General features: G+C 30.7%; 1 protein-coding gene across 1 annotated transcript in view; it reads right to left on the reverse strand.

The window, feature by feature from the left end:
• The window catches only part of GRIP1 (Glutamate receptor-interacting protein 1), a 125,931-nt gene that overhangs the window by 17,594 nt on the left and 81,001 nt on the right, over nt 1-27,336 (reverse strand). The window contains exons 9-13 of the mRNA XM_035730535.2: nt 24,504-24,748; nt 22,414-23,211; nt 16,428-16,846; nt 12,010-12,298; nt 9,061-9,628 (exon numbers count right to left, since the gene is read on the reverse strand). Of these exons, the coding sequence (XP_035588039.2) occupies nt 9,061-9,628; nt 12,010-12,298; nt 16,428-16,846; nt 22,414-23,211; nt 24,504-24,748 (2,319 nt within the window). The remainder of the gene's footprint in view (nt 1-9,060; nt 9,629-12,009; nt 12,299-16,427; nt 16,847-22,413; nt 23,212-24,503; nt 24,749-27,336) is intronic.

Consider the following 27,336-nt stretch of genomic DNA (forward strand, 5'->3'; position numbering starts at 1 on the left):
ACATTAAGCAATAATTCAGAGGTTCCCACCGATAACCTACAACTACATAACAGTCACATTGTTTCTAACTCATTAACAAAATATTCAGCGGTTTTGTTTTACACATTTGATGACAAATAAAGCTAAATGGTATGAATCTTTTTTATGTCTCATAAATTATTCATTTCTGTATAAAACGGAAAATAGTGAACTGGCAAAATTTTTTATAATCAACATGATAAATGGTATATTACTATCCAATTCGAACTGATGAAATTAACAGAGATGTGTTGTTAAAGTTATTTTTTTTAGAAGGAACATTTTGAGAAATAATTTTGCTCTTATGAGATATGTTTTCTATTCCATTGAGTTTTGTAAGCTTGAGAAAATCATTAAAACTACTTTCTTAATAAAGATCAAATAATCTCAGTTATCAGTTTTATAGAACTCCTCCTGGAGTCCCTCTGGGGATATTGCCGGTCCTAAGTTCGGATAAAGGAGGGAGGTTGGGCATGGGGTTAGCGACCCGACCCAGTGGGAAACTAACTCGCTAAAACAATGCTAACCAGGAAAGAAATTATTCAATCACTTTTATAGGTTAAATCAGTGTTACTCTGGGATTTGTATCTACTTTTATAAAATATCCATTAATATCTTTTACTGTTTTAGCCGGTAAATTCCGTCATGTTAATGTAAATCGGAAGCAAATAATGAGAATTTAGAAAATTAAAATGAAATTAACATGAGTCTGCTTGTTATTTTTTAAGTCATTTAAAATATGATTCTTTTTAAACAGTTGAGATCATGAGTTAATTGAATCACTGGAAGGCTGTTTCGTCCCAGTGCGGGACTCCATAGTAGTGCGCATTCACGGTCCTGCCTCACGAGGTTCGAACCCAGGATCTATCGGGTTTATTTTTTTCTTTAAAAATAAGTCGTATATATACAACACGTAATATAAAACATGCTACTAATTCATTATTAATTCTTTCAATGTGATCAGACTTGATTGAGACCATACTTTAGTAATATTTTGTTCAATAAATCATTCCTCAAGTTGAATAATTCAAAACTAGTAACTTGTATTTAAAGTTAGTACCGTTGATCTAATCCAAAATGACAATAGTTTCACAATCAAATAAGCCAATTCACTAATTAATACACTAATGAATGGATACATCTGAATTAATGCTTACTTTTATCACTTCAATAATACAGGCATACTTTTCGGTATCATTTTGTATTTCTTTTTTAGCACAAATATCATGGTAAAGATTGGAATAAGGTAATCATTTAAATCATGAATGTAAAGTTAACAAATATCAGTGATAAGTCAATGACTTTTGTCTAATGTCAATTGAATTGTGTTCAAACTTTACATTAACATATCAAGCTTTAAATAAACAGAAATGATCATAATCTGTAGAAGAAAAGATGTTGGAGAAGATTTGTGACTCAGGTGGATGATTTTGGTGGAGTTTTGTTCTCTGAGCTGGATGGTTTGGTCGTGGAGCTTTCATCGTTCTTCTGAACGACATCATCAGCACAAACTTCAGATGGGAGTCTATCTAAAGTTTGTGCTGATGATGTCGTGCAGAAGAACGATGAAAGCTCCACGACCAAACCATCCAGCTCAGAGAACAAAACTCCATCAAAAAGAAAAGAAGTAACTAATGAGTTATATTTTCTTGATAAATTATTCCAATACAATCATCAAAGGCAATTAAATCAAGGTAAAATTCTAGCTTTATTTACATTGTTCAACTTTCTTATTAAGTATTAGCAACTATTTGAAAATACCTATCTCATAATAGCTAATAGTTCCATTTCAATTTCAATTATGTAGAAGAGGAAAAGAATCTACATAATTTTTAGCAATAATATAAAATGCTGATGAAAATCTATTTTATTTTATACTAATTACCCCCATTGAATAATTTTTCCATTCATTTAAGGAGATTAAAATATATATGAGAAATAGCTAATTAAAGCTGAATGAACAAACTTTAGCTTACAAATAAATGCGTTAATTAACAAACAAACAGTTCGTGTTCTACAATGAACGATAAGGTTAAATGTAACTTTACATTAAGTTTATACATCTATACTCATCAAATCAAATCTACAGATTTTATGTTACGTAATGAGCACCATACGTTTAAACTGTTGAGTCAGAATACAGTAATCTGAATTTCCAGTTTTAATGAATACATCATATAATGTAACGATTATCTAATGTAATCGAAGAGGTGTTGCCTCATATACATGATTGAACTAAATTTGATTTGATTTCTCACTAGAAGTAGGGGAAATGCACTTCCAAGTTATTCAATGGTGACCGAACGATTACTGTTTAGCTGGCAACAAAATCTGAATCAGGGCTTCCTCATGATGATGCTGAGTAGTGGGAGTAGCCCTGCTAAATAACTTCAGCAGTCAACAGAAATTGGACTACTCCATCACTACTGATGGATTTTGAATACTTGAAGTTCACTCTTCAAGGCTTGAAAATCGTAACGGGCTGCCCTTTGTATATGTTTATGTATATGATTTGCATGCCTTCTGGCTTGTACATTTGTGCGTGTAATTTCATGCAAAAGGTACATGCTGAGGTTGAAAAAGGAAAGATATTTGAGATGTCTGTCCTATGTCTAATGAAATCAGCAGCCTAATCCAACAGGTTGAAAGAATTGTGTAGCAAATACTTGCAAGAGGTGACCATCAACCCTCACTGAGAGTGCTTACACTTATGTGTATGCCATGAAGTGCATGTGCCAGTGGTATGCATGTAGTGCGTAAGAGACAGTCAGTAGTAGCAAATACTAATGAACGGATCGGTGACCACATACCCTCTCAAGGAGTGAATATACTTATCTGTATTCCATGGGATGTATGAATGAATACATATGTATTACCGATGTTCATGTAAAGCAGACTTGTCCCTGGTGCGACGCTCACGTGCCAAGACCAGATGGTCCCAACGATTTTCCCACGAAACCTCGCCCACGCGGCGAGTTCATGAATCTTAGAAAGCGGATTCTAATCCAGATAAACCGGTCGGTCTCTCCGAATAAAGCTTTATTAACTTCTCGTGGCTGGAACACCGCGGTATTCAGCTGATTGATTTATAAATATAAATTCGGTTTGAAAATAGTCTTTATCATGGGGTGACTAGTTAGTTGTCGAATGTATATCTGTATGACAGAGTTATAAATACATCACCTAAAATTAAAATTGACAATGATCTGAACAATATTGTTCGCTTACATCCGTTATTCCAAATAAAAAGTTGTTGGTTTGAGCTAACTTGATGTTTAAAACATGCTTCATAGTAGACAGTATTAATAATAACAATAACAGTAATAATAATAGCAATCATTTGGTTTCACGAAGATTTAATCTGTTCTAGTATTTGTTAACATTCATAAGTGATTTTGTAAAATAAGAGTTTAACTTTCATGAAAGCTAACCCCTCTGATAAATGCCAATAATGTCATATGACAACCAGGTTTAAAGAGAATGTGGTGATGTAGAGTAGTACAAATTAACAACTTGTACTGTTTCTGTGAGATATATAATCAATCGATCGATCACTAGATTCAGAAAACGATTACTAAATTATTCATATCATTAACGACATCGAAAACTGAAAAAAATCTGTAATTACTATGTTAGGTTTAAAAAATGGTACAATTTTTCGTTGTATGCATAGAAATATACCTAAATTTCTAAATAGTTAAACTTGGCAATTCTTCTCTGACAATTTATGGTCAATATAAAGATCGATTTCACGTTAAATCTATTCCAATTAAATGTTTAGATATAGGATAAGAATGAATATTTTATACCTTCTATGATTAAACTGTTAGCATTGAATTCATGAACATACTCAAATACCCATAATTATAAATCACCATTATTACTGTCTATTTCTATGTAGATGTTACTTTCTTGTTATTTAGTTATTCAGAAAAAAATTAAAGAATGTTAACAACAAAAATGAAGTAACGAATGAGATCACAACTTAGAATAGTTTGATCTTTCTTTAAAAAATGCACTAACTTTCATTATAGTTTTATGTTTGTTTTATTCAGTGACACATATATCATACATTCTTTGATGAACTACACTAACCCATTGCATGTTAACTAGGTGTATTCTTGTAGATATAAATAACACTTAAGTAACTGAATATATGAATGTATACACAAAGGATAGACATAAATGTCAAGTTAGTTTATATTACTCGTCGGAGAAAGAAAAAAATTCTATCACATTACTCTTTAAACATTTATTTAAAAATGTAATGTAAAAATTAAAAAAAACTATTCCTATGATGTATGCAAATATCCTACTGGGATAGATTAGATTAAAATACTCGTTTAGTAAGTGATTTTTAGTTCTTTCTGCATCATGATCATTAAACAAGATCTTCTTTACAAGCGACAATAGTTTCACTATAGATTTTACATAAACGTGAGAAAAAAGTGATGCTGAGGTAAATATAGTAACGGGTCAACAAACAGACAATAAGACATGATATAGATTTCGTTAGATGGTGTGTATGTATTGGTTTAATGGAATTTAGGAATACGTTTTAAGTATTCATATATATATGTCGTCCATAGTGTAAAATAAAGTAATTCTTCTTTAATCAATATCTATTTGTATGAATCTTATTTCGTCGTTTACTAACACATAGAAGGGAATTTAGAAATGATATGTAAAACAACAGTATCATTGTTAAGTAAAGCGTTGAGTAAACCATATTTTTCCCTCGGATATTTCTTTAGCATATTCATAGTAAAACGATATCAGCACTGATAAACAGAAAACTTTTATGTTTGTTTTCATGTCTGGTGTTTAACATTATACTTTAAAATGTTGTTCAACTCAAGACTTGCTTTCAAAATGAGCACTTATTATTAAACTAAAAAGATTCATATTCTTAATGTTGGGATATTCAGAAAAATATCCCAATAAATATCCTGTTAAGTCTAATGGTGTCCTTGGACTTTAAATGGGCATTTCCTATTGGTCAATATTTATTTCACTTGTCAAATATTGTACAAATGTTGTTTTCTATTTTATGGTACGATGTGATCTGTTTGATTGATATATAAACAGAGTACGTCTGAAATATAATGATTCATATCGCTGAGGCTGAGGCTTGCGTTCTTGACTCAACTGGCTGGGCTAGACAGGGAAGCGGACCAATCAGAGCCCTAGATCGTCCTTACGTGTCTTACGCGTCTTTGGATTGATCGATAATTCGGTAACCTCCAATTTGCAGCATCTCACGTTACAACACTTAACTCTAATGAATATGTAATAATTATGAGATTATCAGTGGCTAGTCCAAAGGTCATTGATCATAACTAACAAACGTTTTAGTGGCCCAAGATCTGATTCCATTTTCATCGCATCATGATTGTTATCGTGTTATCGAGTTATACATATCCTAGCTACCCTCGTATATAATAATCGACTTAACTCACGTTAGTGAATAACGGAATTAAAATCAGTCAAGTACGAAAATGAATTTCGGATACGTATATTTTGTACAATCATTAATCCAGACAGACAATCAAAAGAACGAAGAGAAACAAGTTCAATTGATGAAACAAAAGCAGTTTTCGACCATACGACTAAGTCGGGCCCGAAATCTGACTTCAGTTGAATAGTTTCTGATTGTTAATGAAATATACTCATTCAAACTTCATTCTCGTATTTGACTTATTTAACTCCGTTCTTTTATTAAAGCGAGTTAAGTCAATAATAATACACGAGGATTGATGACATGTATATTTAAATAATATTCAGAAACAGTCTAACTGGAGTCAGATTTCAAGCCACTAAAACGTTTCACCATAGGATTGATTGTGTACAAAAGATGAAATCAACACTCAGTATAACCTTCTTCTAAAAAAACATTTGATAGTTTCGCTACACAGAAACAAAGCTTTCCAAGAATTTTTTAACTAAAGAAAAGAGAAAAGTTTTATCTACAACTATTTAATCTTCTCATATGATTTTTGTTTTTTTATTTTACTCGTCAACTTATTATTTTACCATGCAATGAAGTAATAAATCATTGAAAGTAGAGAAAAACAAACAAACAAACCAAACATGGTGGTATGAAACATGGATCCAAGTTATAAATTTTAAACGACCATTAAAACGAATACAACTATGAATCCAAAAATAATAATAACATAAAATATTGCTAGCAAGTGGATAGAACTATTTATGGGATATAAACTTTAGTGATACCATACACAGTCAAGTTAAAGGATGAAAAAATTAAAACGTACTCGAAATAAAACCTTCATAAATAATAACTTATATTGAAGTGTCCATTTGAAATATAAGTTCTCAATTATTCTAGTTGTAAAAAACAGGAGACATTATTCAAATAGTCACACTTAAGTGAATAACAAAAAATTTCGAACCCATAATTCATTGATTAAAAGAAAATTATTAGTTGAGATCTTGAACCGATTGATGTTAGACCACCATTGAAAATCTGGAAGCACTGGATGGCCGTTTCGTTCTATTGTGGGACTCCTCAGCAGTGCGCATCCATAATTCCGCTCACGGGATTCGAATCCAGAGCCTTCAGTCTCACGTGCGAACGCATAACCTACTTGACTACTGAGCCGTCATTCAATGGTCTTAATGTTTAACTTCAACCAACCCACGAATCAATAACCTTACAATCCCCACAAACCTATACCGATAAAAGTAATTTATTAAAATCATTTAACTATGATGAAAAATAATAATAATCGGTTATTTTTTACTGAACAAAATGCAAACATTAATAATATCTTCTATAGGTAACGTTTTTTGAAATATCGGTTTCATTAATGAACTAACAAACTAGTTCAAATTTTATTGACATAAATAAACTTGAAGGAATAAATATTGTAAAAGTAGATGTAGTTCATAGTATATAACGTATGCTTATATCTAAACTCCTATTTAAAATTTCGGACTATATACATAATACTTTTAATATTCAAAAATAATCTTGGATTTGGAGATTTATCAAGGTTTCATAAACATCATCAACAAGCTAAGTAACTATGTAGTCTAATGAAATTTATTCAACACGATGATTGATGATTTCACAAATTTCTTGTGTTGAACTTTGTCAATAGTTAACATTTCAATTTTTTTAAAGAGAACTACTCTTATTTTAAACAATGTTGGTTATGAATTATTTATTTAGCTACATGTTTTATAATAAAAATATAACCATATTGTTATGTTCGTTAAACGTGAATGCTACTATTGATTCGTCTTGTTCGGAACGGAACGAAGAATCAAGGATTCAGTGACTAGATAGGCTATACTGGTCCGTTATCTCCAACTCAGCTAACTCGATCCAGAAGTTTTGGTAAGATGTAGAAAGTATATTCTACAGACAACCAGAAGATACCAGGTCCATCAAGCACACAATCAAGCGTATTTATAAAAAAAATTTATATCATCGATATTGCCATGGAAGTTTTTAAACATTGAATCGATAAGTTTGTCAATCGACTATGTGCGTGGGTGGTAAGAAATGCCCAAAGCATACATCTGCATACAAGCTCCACAAAGACAAAATTACAAAATATGAGTTTTGGGGATCTAACGTCCCTAACACATATTTAAGAACATTTCTACCGCTCAGACATCACAGAACAGCTATTCTGTTTCTACTTGGGAATGTTATTTGAACAGTGTCGATTGAACACTCAGTCTTATTAAAAAAATGTTTTTAGTCTCTAAGGTAAAAATGATACTTTTAAACTACTAAGTTGAAAACGAATAAACCATGTGTGTGTGTTTTTTGCTTCTTCAACTTCTTTTAAATTCATGATAAATTATTTATCTTTTTATCAAAACATTCACTTTATTTTAGACAATTCAATTAAGTCATTATAAAGATATCTAAGTGAAAAGCTTGAAAAATATTCTTTATTAACTTGTACTATCTAGAAATTGTGGTTTGAATATAATGCAGAAAGAATAAACTAAAGCATTTACCAGAAATAATATGAATTAAGTCAACGAATAGAATGTATTCAGTTAATTGAAATGTTGTTTTAAGGATGTCCTTATATATAACAAATGGATCTAACTGAATAGTAACGCTTTAATGTGTAGAACAGAAAATGAAATAAGGATAATGGTTGTGTGAGAAAGATTTTTTTTCATTGAATAGTTCGTATAGATATACATTTTGTTGAGTTCCAGGCTAGACTCCTAAAGGTATAGTGAAGTAATAACTAGTGAAATATGACCTTATTGAGACAGAAATATTTAAAACTGAAAATGTTGGGTTATTTTCATACTATATTAACGAACTGACGAATGTTGAGATTCTAATTAACTAGGAATTCAACTCATAGGTTTAATGTAATTACCATCTATTTTTTTTGTATACAAAAGTAATAAATTTAGCTAAGTGTGTTTGTCAAAGTTGCGGACTCTTGAGTAGTCACTCTGAACTGAGACATGTATCTAATTAATATTGGCTTTATTCAATATTATATTTTTGGTACAATATAGAATTCTCAGCATAAAATATTTCAACAAGTTTCCTTTTCTTATTTCTTGATTGATCCTTGCGATAAATATTGAGTGGTCCCCAGTTAAATGTTAGCAGTTCAGGAATTGACATTTGAATAATGTACATTCTTTCCGATGCATATTGCCGACAACCATGATATCTCTGATTGGGCCCTTCTGTAAATTGTACAGCGAAATGTCATAAACTAGTGAAAAACGCTCTTGAATAGGTTATGCAACTAATGAGGATAATAATGATGTGTTAAAACAAACAAGAAAACAGATAACTTGTTAAAATATCCAGATAAGAGGAACAGATAGCCTAAATTTTCAAACAGGCCACCCTCAAACTTCCAGACTTTCAATAGTTTTCTAGGTCGTGTCACTCCTTGATGAGTATTATATTCAAAATATAGATAATAACTGATAAAATATTCTGTTAAAACAAAAAAAATAATTTGATTGCATCATTTATGCATATAGAAATAAATGAAGTAATAATCATCATTAAGAACTTACTCTTTTCTATTTGATGATGAAGCTCGTCGTGTAGTTTCAAAAGATTTTTGTTGTTTTAATAAATAATATTTAATTTCTTTTTCAACTGCTTTACGACAACCTGAACATTGAATAAAATTTAAATCCATTTGTAAATAATCTTTATTCGATTGTATATATGGATGATCCAAATAATTATATGATAGTTGATGATGTTGATGTATAAATGGATGATTAGAATTATTTGGTTGTTCTTGAATATTTTCATCATCATTTAATTCACTTGTTGTAGTATCTGAATATTGTTGAATAAATAATTGTGAATATTTTGATTTTTCTAATTCATTAATTTGATGCTCATCAGTAGATGGTAAATGTGTTCGACGTTTTGAAGAAGATGATGAACAACGATGACGAGATTTTATTGTTTTTGTACGAGATTTATTTGATGGTACTTTTAAATTTAAATTCTCACTAGGCGTATTTTTAGGTGATATTCCTTGATGAATATACATAGCTCCAGGTCCTGAACTCAAAATAGTTGTAGAGGATTTTGGAACTGAACGATTCAGTGTATTTGATTCACTAACTAAGTAAATAGAAAATAATGGTTGGTTAGTCTAAATTTTAATATCATTTTTCTTCGCTTCAATTCTGTTTTATGATCTTTTAAAAACGAACTTTTATTACACAATATGAATGAATGTACCTTCGGAATTTACTCTTCTCCTTCTTGGTACCTTATCTAAGTTAACGTTTATTCACATAAATTTATCAAATGGTAGATTGGAGTACAGTATATAAGTTAGCTTTTTCGCATCATAAATGTTCTAAAAATGTTAACACAAAGACGTGTAATTATTTACTACATTTATAGTATCCGTTTCATTCTCAATGATATTTATTTTATTGCTATTCCCAAGTGTTATCCACTGTTCATCATTTCGTATGTAGGAATGCTTCTTTGTTCAAAACAGGTAATGCTCAAATATACCCATTTGTTGCAGCATATCAAAAAACTTTATAATTAATCAAAATATAACTGTCCGAAAGTTATATCAAGTATGTTCAACAGGCCATACATAAGGAAGAAATAAACAAACTACTGAAGATCGAAGATTTTAACTACTAACATTTTGGTAACCACCGACTAAGAACGATTTTTGGTCATTGTTCATGTAGAAAGAATTATACTGAGAATGAATAAGTTTTCTAATCACTGAGTAAGTAGTGACCAACCTCATACCACATACTATCCGTAGTTAATCCATTTCTTTCATACACCTTTGCAATACAATTACTAAAATAGGTAATTCCATGTTAATGAAATTTTTAGCAAACGGTTAACAATGATTGTTTAAATATCCTTCAATACAAATATTGGCCTTGCTTTTTTTTACTTAAGTATGAAGATAGGTCTATTGTCTTTCATTCGTTTTTCCAATTGATAGGTCATAGAATTCGTTGAATACATTTAATGTTTAGATTAATTGTATCAGCTTTCCTATCTTTTAAATCATATACAACTTATGCATCATTCATTATTGACCATGAAACATTCTGTTTAAAATTGTAGTTTTACTTTTCTAGTGTGAATAAATTTCCTTGATTGTTTACTGGTAAAATGTAACATCTTTCTAACTCCTTGTCCTCATTAATCTCTATGACATTTTGCCAGTTTGCAAAAAGATTCGCTGATGTTTTTTTGTATGCTCTTTATTTTAACTCCGTAATAAATCAATATATCTTTATAATGTTCTAATTCGTTCTTTTGTACTACTCAAACTTATGTTTAATTAATTTATTCTCTAGAGAAGCGTCAGCCAAAGTGATTAAATGAAACATTTTATTCATTTGTTTACTGTCAGGATTCATTAAACAAAATATAAAATTTTGTAAACAAACGTCTTGTACTCCACATTTTAATAATAAAGATTCAAAAACGATTACAACATTGGTTACATAAAGTCATCTTCAAATAAAAACGTTCTACTCCTTCAGTGTTTTACCTCATATTAGTCGGTTCTAAAGTAACATCATTTCATACAATCTGAAATAGTTTACATTATCTCGTTATTGATATTTTTGACTGTAATTTGATTAGTCTTGATTGGAATCTGAATTTAGTGGCTAGGAGGATAAAGAGATAGTGTTTGAAGCTAATGGCACAGCGTTCGAATTCGGAATTAACATTAACTCTTGGATCAAGGTACATCTGGCTGACGAGCCCCAAATGGAAAACAACAGGAAACAACACAAAACCATAGTCCTTTAATTTGACGCATATTAGATTGGACGATGACGTTATCAAAATATACATCATAGCTACTCTTTTATATAATTATCGACTTAAATCGCTTTAGTAAATAACGAAATAAAATAAGTTGAATACGAGAATAAGTTTTGAATAGGTATATTTCGTACACTTGTTGATCCGAACAGACACTCAGAATAAGAAAAGGAAAGTGAAGCAAAGCTTAGAAGGCGAATGAACCAACCCGCTTTGACCAAGTGTGACTCAGTATTTATAGTCAAACCAAAAATAAGCTACAGATATATGATGAGTAGGATAAATAATGCGCATACATGTTCGTATAAAGACAGTCAAGGTTAATAAACGAATAATTAACAAGGTTAAAATGTGACATCAAAAGAATGAATAAACTGGTCTATCTGGAAGCCAGAATAACTCATGTGGACTTGACATGGAACTAGACACTACAAAAAAAGGGAAGGGATCCATTTTGAAGAATAATCATCTGGCACAAATTTTTTGTACTAGTTAAATAGTATTTTTATATGCAAAATGTGTAACGTTAATGAAGCATAAAAAAAACAATGTTTTAAAACATTTATAGAATTGCAAGTCTAAATCAACCATCCAAACATAAACAGTGTAAATGATTGATTAAAAATGTCAATTTGATAAAAGTGTTGGATACTTTTATCATTGAACAAAAAAATACTTACCAACACTTCTATCTGGATAACTGCTTGAAATTGCCCATGACGTATCCGTAACTTGTGCACATTGGTTAGGATCATATAACGTTTTAGACTTTTGTACAGATATTTTTGAATCATCACTATGATTCTGTAGTCGTATATTATTGTTATACTTATTATTATTATCATTATTCTGTGGTGTAAGTCCAGTTAAAAGTTGTCCCTCAACAATATTACTATTCGATACAGAATTTGAACTGAGACTATTTGATATTGAATCAAAGGATCTACTGAAATTGCTTGTAGCTACAGCCTTTAATAATAAAAAAAATTGAAGTTAATTGTCTATTTACTAACAAATATGAAGTCTTACATATTTCATTATCGTTTAATGTCTTATAGAATTAATTTACTTTGTTAAGCTTGTAAAAATGTTGACTCATGTTTAATCTTTTTACCTTTGATATGACTATTTTACAACTATGACCAATACCTTTTAACAGAATCCATTTTGCATATAGCTTTGTTGAAAGTCTTAAATGAAGAAAATCTTTTATTTCTTCCAATTATGGACAAATAACTCATTAATTCTTTCAACAAATCGCTTACGTGTATGCAACACTAATAAATAACCTTACATAAACCACACCACCATCTTTTATAAAGGGAATGCTGTGGAAATAAGTTAACATATTTAAGTTTTCATTGCCAAGTATGTAAATTTCAGTAAGTAGTATTAATATATGAATAATCAATTATCAATACCTAGTTTACAGCAATCATGTAAGGTATTCACTGATTTTCCCGGTGAATATATATATTATACTACCTAATAAGCATGTTGCAGAGTAGAGCTGCCTCTAAATTTGATCGTCTGATAAACTATACTATCGTTGAATCAAAGTGATATCGTGTGAATAAGTGTAGAATAAGAGGGAATACTTCTATTTTTGATCATTCAAAGTTAGCTAGTGCACGAAGTAATATATGTCCCTACAGTTTACACATATTCAGAAACGTTTGTGTATGACTGTCCCATAGCTGTTCATCAGCGACACTAGGTTGACACAATTTAATTTGTACACATAAATAATCTGTTGTCTTTTTAAATGTTTATTTACAGTATCAAAAATCAAGAAAATAACAGGATTAGATTCATATAGACAAGCTTCTCTACTAAATGTACATTAATTTAAGAAATATGAAATAAATTTCATCAACCAATTAATTGAATTCTTCTAAATTAAGTTTGAACACGACTTTTAGTGTTTCAGAATCATTTGAAAATCATAGTTCAACCTAGTGTTCATGATATTTGAGTACGTTAGTAATGCAGTGTATACTACATATGTAGTATATAATACCAGTCAGAAGTGAAATGCCTGGAAGCAGAAGGTTAAGAAGATGAAGTCAAAGGGAATGGGAACAGAGGGTAATTATTGTGGCAATGAACGAACAATGAAGTTCGAGACAATTTATGGAGGATTTTCAAATGAAGTATTGAACGTATAGTTGTCACATTTTACGAGAGAACTCCTTAGTTTTGTATTACAATACCTTTAGTTGTCCCCACTTGTATTCTCGTTCAGTACAGTAAATGAAGAGTATCTAATATTCATTGTAAAATCAATATTTGTATAAACAGGACGAAACGCGCGTCCTGGATTTGATTGCTAGCCACTATCCATCTTTGCTTGTAATACTTACAATTCATTATTCCAGTTTTGTATTAAAAATAAAGCATGAATCATATACTACTCAAGAATTTTAAACTATGTCGTAACACATCTGTCCTATACACTGTAACTAATAATTCTTCTACCTAAACTAAATCTGTGATAAAGATATATCTTTGTGTGTATGTAATATATTACTTTATCATAATAACATTATGTATAAATGGAATCAAATGAGTATTTCAAAAAAAGTTAAGCAAAATTTATCTCGTAAGTTATAATTACTTTTATTGTCAGGATTACTATTATTATTATTAGTAGTAGTGTGGCATGTGCTACTTATATTGACATAAGTAGTATGTGATGTTGGTCGTGAACAGAAGGTCTGGCAGCAGAGAGACAAGAGGATCGAACAGTAAAGAATGGAAACAAAATGCAATTTGTATGAAAATGCATGAACAATGAAGTCTGAGTCATTTTGAGACAATCAATGGACATTTTGCAAATTAAGCATTTACTTTATGATTGTTAGATTTTATTAACAAGTTCTGTAATTTTGTGTTAAATACATTCGATTGTTCCCACTCGTGTTTTTGTTCACTACAGTATTATTATTATTATTTGGTATCAATGAAGCGTATCAATCTATTATGTAATCTCTTATTGATACATCGTTTCAACTATTTACTCTCTCAACCTAATCTCTTATTTGCTTCACTTTTACTGCTCTTTCAATTCAGTTCATTCATAATGAAAAAAATATTTTTTGTCATCTGATAATAATCGAATTATTATTTGTTATTTTTCATTATTCTCGTTTCTATTGTTTTTTGTTTGTTTGTTTTAGTTTTGTGTCATCATCAATTAAATTGTGTTATATTCAAAACAATCCATTTTTCAAGTAACTAAATATAATTCTATGTTGTAAGAACATTTCATTACTTGTTAAATGATCAGGAGTAACCAATAAGAAACCCTTCTCAACTTAGGTTTCATAATATTTGCCACTTTTCGGCAAGGTGTATATGTAATCTTAAAGGACCTAACATTAATGAATGAATTCAAACTCACATCATTTAGCTTCACATTCTTAGAAAATACAATGGAACTATTCAGATCAAGACTGACTGCCTACAAGACTGAGATTTACTTAGAACTAATTGATTACGTGAATGGTGTCCAATATCATGTTTGTCTTTTCTTTTAGTATCGATCTCATCTTATTCATCAAGTGACTATGTGATTAGTAGTCTTAGTGACATAGTATACACCATATCGATATGTTCAATGGATGGAAGTAATAAAAAAATGTATTTATAAAAATTCATTTAAATTATTTGAATTTATCGCTTCTTTTTATAATAACTATTAGTTTATTTTATTAGAATTTTATAATCTCTATACCCTAATCTATTCACAAGGGTATTTCGACTCAATTATGTTTAGAATTAAAAAGACAAAACAGAACAATGCTATAATTCAACTGAACAGATTTAACACTTTTTTGAGATTGTCCTGGAATAAAATCATATAAATAAATGTAAAAGAAAGGCTGACATATGATTCTGTGAATATGCTCTACAAAATATATATATATATATATATATATATATATATATATATATATAAGGAAAAAAGATTATTAATAAATATAGTCAACAAGTGTTTGTATGTTAACCTCCATTGTTATCTAAATCTTGAATCTCATAATTTGTATACAAAAGAATGTTCTGATGAATTTGGAGCCATAGTAAACGAGAATACACATGTGAGTACAACCAAATGTACTTACATACACAATTACAGAATCTCTTAGTTAAATCTGAGAACTATACAGTAAGTACTTGATTTATAAAATGTCCATCAGTTATTTCAGACTTGATTATTCCTTCATTCACGTACCAATTACTTTCTGTTCTCGTTTTCTTCTCTTCGATCTTTTCAACTTTCTACCGCCAGATATTTCACTTATGATTGATGATATATACTACTTATATCTGTCAATATCCATAATATCCACCATATAACTACATTAAAACAACTACATCAAGTAAACAAACTTAATTATTTTACGTAATTATTAATAGTTTCATGAATGGATTCTTCAATAGCTGTGAAGTTATTATCAATTAATTGATAAGATTTTTCACTTAGATACATTTATGAATGTCTTAATCTATTAAATTTGATCCTCTTCCTTCCCCCCCCCTCATTTATAAACTGAATATCAATTTTATTTAATTAAACTGTATCAATCTTCTTTTTCGTTTCGTTATTTCAAAACTTCTATGATTCATTATAAAAAGTTTTTAGTTAGCTATATAGTGAATTTCGATATTTTAATGATTTATTATTCTTATTTTATTCGAAATAAATAAGATATACACAACTTCGCATCTGCTGAGATCCTTGAGTAAGTACTAATGAGGTTAGATGGAAGATATTAAGGAATGATGGTAAATCAGTTGGTGTCGTAGTTGACTGACTAACTGATTGATTGATTGATTGACTGACTGATTGATCTATTAAGTCAACTCTTCCAAAACAGAACATGTACAAGTATATAACAATGTAAACAATATACTGTAGGAATGTTGGTTTATTACAAGAAATCACCGTTATAAATTAAACTACAATCTAACGAAAAAAAGGACGTTTCATTTCTTTATTAAATAAAGTTTATATTTAAAATGAATGAACGTTATAAACAAATTTAAATGATATAGAATATTAAATCACTGAATTGAGCTATTTTTTAATTCTCACCTTTACAAGTGTACATTTTCTAGATAAAGGAAAATGATTTATGGGTTGTTTCTGTCCATTAATTGTATTATTATGCATTGTACCAATACTAATAGATGTTGTAGTAGTGCTAGCAATAGAAGTTGTAATAAATGAATTCGATTTACGTGCAATATGTAATATAACTTTATCTGGATAATGTTGTAACATACGCATTGCTTGTGTTAATGTATGACCATTATGTAATGTAATACCATTTATAGCTAATATTCTATCACCAGGATGTATTAAACCACATTCAGCTCCAGGATCACCAGGATTTAATGAATCAATTAATACTGGTATATCTGGTGCATCATCTGTTCCACAAATAGTAATACCCCATGGACAATTAGATGATTTACGTCGTAATATTACTTGAACAACATTTATATCAGGTTCTAAAGTAATAAATAATTAGAAATACGGTTACGGTCAAGTTTTTCAAATGATAATATGGATAAAATTGTACAATTATAAAATAACATGTAGTAAGATGTTCTTTTTTCACTCATCTCCAACAAATTCAACTCATAAAAGAAATATTGATAGTTTAAAATGGACATTATGTTTTGGTGTAGTTCAATTTCACTTGAAACAAAAAAACAAAAACAAATGAAGATTAATATTGGCTAACAGTGGAATCCAGGACACGCGTTTCGTCTTATTTGGGACTCATCAGCTGGATGTACCTGTATCTCAGATGTGATGTTCTTTGATTTATTTTCAGTCCATTTTTATCTTGAAAAAATCACTAGTTCTATGTTCAAAAGTGAATTTTAATACAATAAAAGCCAGTAAACATAATCTAATCAAAGCTAACTATGTTATTGTTTTACTCGATACATGAATTTTTCCAATGGTAAGAAAAATAATGAATGAAATCCACTTTATTGAAAACCATTGATTATCGAGATGGATTCTAGTCAGCTATCACGCTTATCATTAGGGATTTTTCCGTAATTGGAAAAAAAGCGTTGAAAACAATGACGTTTATACCATATTGATTTATTGAAATGACCGTAAACTAAGCATATTCGATTTTGTCAACACGTTCTATAGTTTGAATTAGACTACAACTTTCAACTATTCTTTCACGCATACTTTCCATTATCAAACACTAAATTGAATACATCGACAATGATGATTAATATGAGTATTAAAGTTAGAATTTCTTTTCCATTGTTAATTAATGAATGAATTTCAAGAGAATAGAAAATTTTATCAAGAATGATGATCATCTTATTTAAGCTTATCTAATAGTTATTTGTTGATTTGACTTATATATGAATCGTAAAATATGTTCACTAGTAAGTCACCTAAATTATTTTCATAATATAAAATAACATTGATTTACCAAGCAGATATTGGTTGATGTTTAACAAGATGATTCTAACCTAATGATTCTGTATTATATATATATATATATATATATATATATATTATATATATATATATATATATTATATATATATATATATATATATATATGTAACTAACACTAAACGTTAACAGATTCATTTGTGACGGTTTCTAAACTTGATATTTACAGTTGTTATTAAATTCTTATGTATGGCCAGTTTGTTGTGATTTCAGGAAGTTATTACTCCAACCTTAATAAGTGAATATTTGTTCAAGTACCTATAAAATGTGACTGTAATTTTCTTACCGATAACGTTATGCTAAATAGAAAAAGATATTAGGAAAGGCAAGGTAGTTATTCTGCTTTGTAGTTTTGATTTTTTTTTATAAAAGTTTCACTTTGATTGTATGTTGTAATGGATATCATATGAAGAGAAATTTTATACGAAACATAATCTGTAAATTCTATGCAAAGATGGATAGTGGTTAGCAGTGGAATCCAGGACACGCATTTCGTTTTATTTAGGACTCATCAACTGGATGTACCCGCATGCCAGAGTTGATATTCACTCTGAAAATCGAACCCTTCAAACGTCATTGCCTTATCTACTTAGCTACTGAGTCCTGATCAATTGCAGTCCTAAACATCAATATGAAGATTCAAACAAACAATACCAAGTGAATTTAATAATCTGTAAATATCATGGCGAGATGCGTCAGAATATGTAGCTTTTTGTCATTGTGTCATAAATTCTTCCTTCCGTTCTCGAATTAGGTGAACTCTTCATCGCTTCAAACATAGTATAGCTATATAATATTACCCTTGTGGGCCAGGGTAATTTTTCATTGGTTTTCAGGAGGACCAGACACCATCCAGACTTTCATGTGACAACCCAAATAGTACAGTTCAATCCCGTTTAACAGGAGAACCAGACACCGTATAAGCTTTAACGCTACAATCTGAATAGTACAACTCAATCCTATGGCTCAACCACATAGATACCAAGCACCCTGGAGAACCATTTGAACATAACATGAAAACATTTTCTTTTAACAAGAAACCAATTTTGACTGTTAATTTGCACTTATTTTATATTGTTAGATAAATAGACATCAGTATAATACAATGTTTAGTAATACTAATCAAATTCAATTAAGCAATCATAATAGTACTGAAATGTTCCATTTCATTACTTAAGCATGACTTGGAATTATCTTTAATTTGGTAGTAACAAAAGTTATAACTTATTTTTCAAAGAAAAATGGTCATGTAAATGTCAAAAGGAAGGTTTTCAAATGTATTTACTTGCAGAAATCACTAATCCAGTTCAAATATCAAATAGTTATGTGTTCTTTATTTAATTTCATTTATTTTTAAGAGAAACAGAATAAGGAAAGTGTGAATGTTTTACAGTTTAACCTTCACCTGGATTAATACTTTTATAAATATAAACACTACACAATGTACAATTATAATTTTCATCATTATCAGGATTAATATGCGTTTGGATGTCATTTATCTATTTATATCTGAATGAAAAATGGAATAACAGTTTTTTTCCACTGTAATCGCTTCCTAACTAAATGACGTAACAATGGAGACTCGTTCATCATCTCCACGTTAATTTTGATAAATATACTGAAGCTTTTGTTCAAATGAATAAGAACTCTTATGTACATTAGTCAGACAGTTGTTATCGACGTACAAATGTAAGTTAGCTCTAATTTCCAATTCGAATCTTTATGACAAGTTGAAATTAATGTGTTGAATGAGAAAGGAATTAAAACAACCTAGTAACAATAATAACGAGAATATTTAAACATTTCAAATGTTTCGAGAAGAAAAGGGTTGTATAAAGGAATACTGGGACCGAGAATCTAGAATACGATGAAGAGGGAATATATCTATGTCATTATGTCTTATCCTGATCGGTGTCACTCAAAATCTCTACCCACTGATTGTGACTATCGCGCGGACCTCAACCAGATACTGTATACCTACCAATATTGCTCAGATAGTCAACAATCCCATAAATTGGTATTATGTCACGGTTTGCTAATCTCTAGTTTTCTCACAACTTTCTCTTCTACGAACTTTTTGTCTCTTGAAAAAATATTTACGTCTTAAACTGACATCATATAATAAACATCGAAACCAATAGACTACTAAACACCTGTTTCTTCTCGGCTTGAGAATTTCCAGCAACTTACAACCATCATCATGTACTGAGTAATACCCAAGAACTTTAGGTATAACAATGAAAGATCTGTTCAACACTCAATAGTACCAATGTTTCGTTAGTTAATGCCTACTTGTTATGATAATTTTCTTTACATTTAACATTAGTTAACTCAGTGAAGAAGTGCAATTGAAAACTGTTTTATTTTAAAATTGATGATATTTTTCAGATAATAAATGAATATATTTCTCACATTGACATTAACTGATTTTGAAACTATATAAACTTCATACGTATAATTTATTAGTAATGATAAAATATAGTTTTAACCATTATAATGTCTTATTATTAAGTATATCCGATTACTTAATAACTGCGAAATCACAAAAGATAACTTGTTAGTTTGATCGTAACATTTCGGCTCTACAGAAGGTCAATCGCGGCCCGGATTGCTCAATGAAAAAGTCTCTGGCTGTGAAGCTGGGTGACACGGGATCGAATCCGTCAGGGAGCACCAGTTCCCTCAAGATTACAGGTACACCATGCTGAGGATTGACAAGTAGCAAGAAACCTAGGTCCAGGTTTTCTTGTTGACTACCTTTAACCACTATCTTATCTCAACACAGTGCACACAATGTCGAGTCACCTAGACTAGTGGCCACATTGCAACTTAGTCGATAGGATTAGATCTGCACTTAGAAGGACCTGACATACATGGTACTGATTACCACATACAATGATCAATCAATTGAAAATAACATTTCATTCGTTAGAATATCCAGCTACAAAATTGAAAAGTTTTAATGTCTTACACGTTCAACTGATTGCAGTTAGAAGATTATATTTCTTTTTAACAATTTACAACAGTCAATTAGTCGAACTGTAAGCTCAATTTCTCTTATACGACCAGAAACCTTTCCGAATCTTGCAATTTATAAAAATGAGTAATCTTCTTAAAAAAAGATAATTTCTCCACACTACTTACGTGACTACGGTATTTTTGTAAAAACTTTTAAATTAAAACTATCTTAAACTCTATAGGCAAAGGTTGTTGGTGGCTAGCTGTGGGATCCAGGACGCACGTTTCGTCCTATTTGGGACTCGTCAGCTGGGTGTATTTGCATCCCATAGTTGATCTTCACTCCGTGACTTAAGGCAATATCGAGGCAATCCGAACAGGATGAAATTATGCCAATAAGAGACTAATCGATGAGAAGATCCAAACAAGGAATACAAAGTGAATTATCTTAAACTCTATTAAAATTATCTCAGACGACTTATAAAAGGTCCAGATGTTCAAATGACGGGTTGATAAAAACGCCATTCATGGAACAAACAAATGTTAAATAATTTTGACAAGTAATTTTTTGGGAAACATTTATTCATCAAAATGCAATATTATACGTACATATATATATTCGTACAAACGGGCATTGAATACATATGCGCCATACAAGTCCTGGACCACATGTGCACCATTGGTTTGAAATCAAGGTTTTCCAACTCCCCTAAATGAATCCTCGATATCCACTAACCCGGTTAAAGCACCCGGCATTCTCTTTTCGCCCTCTCAATTTCGTAAACAACACCCCCGCCACGAGAATGCAGTAAGTAGGACTTTCGTGGCAGTGGCTATATACTCGTGGTTATATATATATAAATTATAGCCTGAGAGTGACCTAAGGATGGGATTATTTTTGTTTATACCTTATTTAAATCTAAAAAAATCTGCCTCACGCATCTATAAATTAATTATCTTCCTACGATTTATCCAACTCATCTTAACAATGCTTAGTACTAACCTTGACCCGAATTTCAATATCTTATTTTGTTCTACCATTAAGTGAGTATAAATTTGATTGATTCGAAATTACAAATGATGTTCATTTGGTGGTTAGCTCAGTTCAAATTACGCTACGAATAAAAACGTTGTTATAAATAAACGGAAAATCGAAATAACTGTTATAACAACACTGATTATGATACGTGTTGCATATTTACCAATCACTGCCTATTTTGTATTGGTTAAAGGCAGAATAGTGAATGGCTTATAGTGATGATCTATCAAATTAGTAAATAAGGAAATATCAAACGAATGGATAATATTATTGGTTTATTAAGGGTTTAGGTTCATGAGCTTAACAAAGAAATGTTATTTTTGTTGTTCATTACTAAATACCAGCTCTTAATATTATGAACGTTCCTCTCATTTTTTTCCTATGCCACATCTTAAATCCTAATACTATGACAATTTATTTTCTATGAGATGTTACAATATAACTCCATGTTGTTCACCGTACCTAGCTATAATGTCAGGATGTATAACGGGACCGTCCTCTTCCTTATTATCCTTGGTGTTTACTACTAGAATTTTATGAAGGAGATAATTTTCTTAGTTATAACAGTGTCAATTAATACTCACTTACCCAATAAATAATCTGATTTAGAATTCATGAATTGTTTAGGCTGATTATCGAACTGATTTTGATTTAGTTCATCTTGGTTGGTTCTTTGACTCTTGACATTTTGAAATTGATGAAATCGGTGTGTATGATCTTGCACTGTTGGACTATTACTGGTACCAGTTGGATATCTATATAATTTCTCAGAATCTCCTAGATCACTGGGAAATAATTTTTCAATTGGACACTGTTGTACTACAAGAGAATGCTGTTGTGGTTGATGATGATGGTGATGATGTTGATAGGATTTGCGTGCTGATTGATTATGAGAAAATGATGATGCAGATGAAGTATTATTGTCTGATAATTTCTTTGTATCCTCATTTGAATTATCTCTACTGTTAGTATCTTCATTTTGAGGTGTTCTAGACTGTGTTTCTGGTTTTAAACACTTATTCATTAAATTTTCATCAAAACTTTTTCGATATAACTGTTTTCTTTGATGTTGATGTTGGATTTGTTGTTGCTGTTGTTGTCTGTCGTAGAGATAATCATGTACAACCGAACTATCAGAACCATATTTTATTTCTAATTCTGTTTTTGATGAATAAGTATCCATTTTTTGTATTCTCAATATTATTATATCATCATCTGGTGATTGTAAAAGTTGTATCGCCTCAGAAAGACTACATGATGAAAGATGAATACCATTCACAGCTAATAGTATATCACCTGGATTGATAGAACCACTACGACTTGCAACACTACCAGGAATCACTTTACTAATTAATAAAGGTTGTCCAGATGTTTTATTGATTGACGCTATTAGTGAAAATAAATGAAAATATAATAGAAAGCAATAGTTTATTATTTTGTTTGAGAACACGAATCGACCAAACTTAGTCCACTATTGAAAACCTAGGAGAACTTGACGGCCATTTCATCCTAGTAAGGGACTCCTTAGCAGCGCACATCCACGACCCCGCACCCGGAGTTTGAACCCAATTTCTTAAGGCTTTTTCATCCTATTGTGGGACTCCTCAGCATTGCACATTCACGATCCCGCCTCACGAGGTTCGAACCCAGAACCTATAGGTCTGCTAAGAAGTCCCACAATAGGAAGAAACGGCCGCTTAATGCTTTCAGGTTTCCCATGGTGGTATAGCTTCAATTAACTCATGATCTCAACTATTAAAATTACAATAATATCCACAAAACCCCTTCTAATATTATTTCATTTGTTAAGTGTTAAATGCCCATTCTACTAAAGAATAAAATCTGTCAGTGATATATATTTAAACATCTGTCTTAGTAAGATTAAGTGTTGATCACTAATAATTCACAAATATTTTCAGTCATCTCGTGAACATACAAATTTGATTAATCTTAAGCTTACACTGATAGAAACTATGTCGTATTAAATGCCGCCAAAACATTCAATAAAATGTATCGAGTAAAGGAAATACACTTCATCAGTATTTAATACGAATTATCTTCACGAACACATTATGTTTTATAGTATTAAAATTGTGACGATAAAGCTCTCAGTCGAAAATCTTTATTTTAGTGTTGAGAACTGTTACCCTTTTGCCTCTCTTAAACTCACGAACTTGTATGAGAGAGATTGTTTATCGACATCTGATCGATGATAGGTACTCAGCAATTCTCAATTTCTTTTGCATTATTGCTAATCATCATGAGTCTATGACGAATATGAAATGTGATATACAAGACTAGTATTCCTCATTAAAATCATTCATTCAATGGAGTTTTATTAAAACATTTAAACAAAAGATAAGATAATACTGATTTCCAATTCTATTCTAAACTGTAACACTGGGATGCAGGCGAATTCAATTGATCAATTCTAAATAAGGATTAAATGTGCATCCTGGATTCCAGTGCTCAACATAATCTATATGTTCTATTAAACTTGCAAAAATGATTATATTGTGGCCATTTGCTCAGGATGTACACATATACTAACAAAGACTGATCTGCTTAAACTCTTATTATTAATGATTTAGAACATAAAATAGTCATTTAAAGCAAAGCAAAATAGTATCTATTCAATTAGGATATAATGTAACTGACGAAGAATTGTTTCAGCTCACCTTGAAGATTAATACCTAAACTAACCGATCTTCTTATTAATTTGACATCAAAAATGCCCGTTGCAGGAACCACTGAATCTGCTACAGTATACTGTATCAAAAGTGTTAATGATTGAACACGAAAGTATTTCTTTTCAAAATCAGTTGGTTCTAAGTATCTTTGAATTAATTCATCAATAGTTCTATTTAATGTAGATTGACCATTAATACATATTACTCTATCACCTTCTTGAATAACACCAGATCTATAAACACAATATAAAATCCAATCATATAAATGTTCTTTTAGAAAGCAATAATTCTCGTTTGAATACTTATTAATTGTAATATATAATTAATATACTAATCAAATTAACAATCATAATTCGGCCGCTTAATTGGATGCTCAAACGTCTTGGAATTAATTAATAAACCTGAATATAAACAGTGACCCTGCCCATCAAACATACATGTTTCTGACATTTAATTATTATTTATTGATGTTATTACATATCTAATTCAATACTGACTTTGACTAACTTGTGAAATTAATAAAAACTCTCAGTTCCTTTTTACTAGATTTCAATAACTATAGTTATCAAGATTATTTGTTGTGATATAGCTCTATATTGATTGTTGAGGTTGATCTTTTGCATCATGGACTTATTTGAGTTTGATAATTAATTGAAAACTAGAAAACAATGGAAAGCTGTTTTACATTAGATGGTGGTTAGAGATAGTCGACAGGAAACCCTGGACCCGAGTTTCGTGCTACTTGGCACTCGTCAGCAAGGTGTACCTATAATCTCGAGGGAACTGGTGCTCCCCGACGGATTCGGTCCCGTGTCACCCAGCCTCACAGTCAGAGGCGTTACCACTGAGCTATCCGAGCCGCGACCAACCTCTTGTAAGACTGAGATATAATCACAATTGATTGGTCACTGGGTGGTGATCAGTGTCATGTGTTTCAAGTCCTTCTTAGTTCAGATTGAATGCTATCGACCAAGTTGCAATGTGGCCACTAGTCTTGGTGACTCGACACTGGGTCCAAAGTTTCCTGTCGACTACGTCCAACCACCTTCTAATCTGAATGTAGTGCATGCAGTATCGAGTCACCTAGACTAGTGGCCACATTGTAACTTATTCGATAGCATTCGATCTGCACTAAGAAGGACTTGACACGTATGACATTGATCACCACCCAGCGATCAATCAATTGTGAAAGCTGTTTCATAAAGTCAATAGCAATTTATGATTATGGTACAATATCTCGAATCGATTGTGACATGAAGCGTAATGTATTACTTATGTTTCAATCAATTAATTGTTACGTTTAACGTAAGTAATCTCATCTGTAAAATGTAGTAATGAAGAATAATTAATTGAGATCGGTTGCAATAGACATGAATGTGAAAAATATTTTAGTCAAATGTTTTAGGATAAACAATAAATTAGTGTCTCGATTGAACAATGAGAAGATGGAGTGTGATCTGAAAAATGTAATGTATTTGCACTATACATTTCGAATAATCTGGTCACACATGTATAGCGCAAATACATCACATTTTTCAGATCAACTCCGTCTTTTCATTGTTAAATCGAAATTTATTAAAGGGACTAATTGCTTTAAATAAATTAGTGACTTAAGGCTATATCGAGGTAAAACGCATAGGATGCACATATGCCAACAAGAGATTGATCAACTGCAGTCCTAAATAACAATGAGTAGATACAAGTAAAACAACGTCAAATGAAAATAACTTAGTGTATTTAAGACTGAAACAAAAAGTTTTAAATAAGTGAGCAGTGAAATGTCATTAATATTGAGGAAATATTCAGTAACAACTACTAATACCATCTATTTTAATTTGTTCAGTCTGCTGATATATTCTGACTAAGAGACATGTTCGTTTACGATTAACAAAAGGGATAAAAGCAATCAGTTTGGGTAATACAAAAAAACGAAGATTTCAATAGACAGAGTTAGCTAATATAAATCAAGGTTAATCTACACTAGTGAATATGATAAACCAATCGATCTAGTTTCATTGAGCAACTAGTTATGTAAAGCACTATTGCAAATGAAAATTAACACACAAATGAACCAAACACCAAACAAAGTACATTGTGTATAAAAAATGATTGAAATTTGCTTTGATAGTGTTTGCCCTTTATTTTCAACATTACCACAATCTTAGTTCAACAGATTTTGTTAACCTTCGGTTAAGCAAATGAACCAAAATAACAAAAATTAAGTCATTTCACGGATGCGTTGTTTGTGTTCACTAAACACCATGAATTGACGTTAATAAACTCAAAATACTAAGCCATTATTTGTAACAAAATATACATTTCACTTAAAACAGAATGTATTTATTTTCATTTATAGCCATGATTAAGTTTGGTTCATTTTTGCATTGGTTGTTTGAATCTTCCCATAGATGTTTAGGACTGCAATTGATCAGTCTTTTATTGACATATATGCACCTTGTTCTGATTGCCTCGATTCGCTTTCAATCACGAGGATTATAATCAGAGACGATGTGGCTAACAGTAGAATCCAGGACGCGCATTTCATCCTACCCGGGAATCGACAGCTGGATATACTTGCATCCCAGAGTTGGTGTTCACTTTGGGACTCAAACCCAGTACAACATTAGTTAACCTTCATGAATTCTCTTTCTAGCTGCAGATAAATGGTCCTCTGTAAGCGATTGTAACTGCGAACGTCTACAGTCTCTGTTGACAATACCTGCCTTTGTGATAAAATTATTCGATTCTCATACATTGATATCGCGAAGACCTTTCTCCAAATATCTGGATCAATGATTTTACTGTGTGCAATTATTCCTTA

Source organism: Schistosoma haematobium, chromosome 1, assembly GCF_000699445.3.
Source record: "Schistosoma haematobium chromosome 1, whole genome shotgun sequence".
Classification (NCBI taxonomy): domain Eukaryota; kingdom Metazoa; phylum Platyhelminthes; class Trematoda; order Strigeidida; family Schistosomatidae; genus Schistosoma; species Schistosoma haematobium.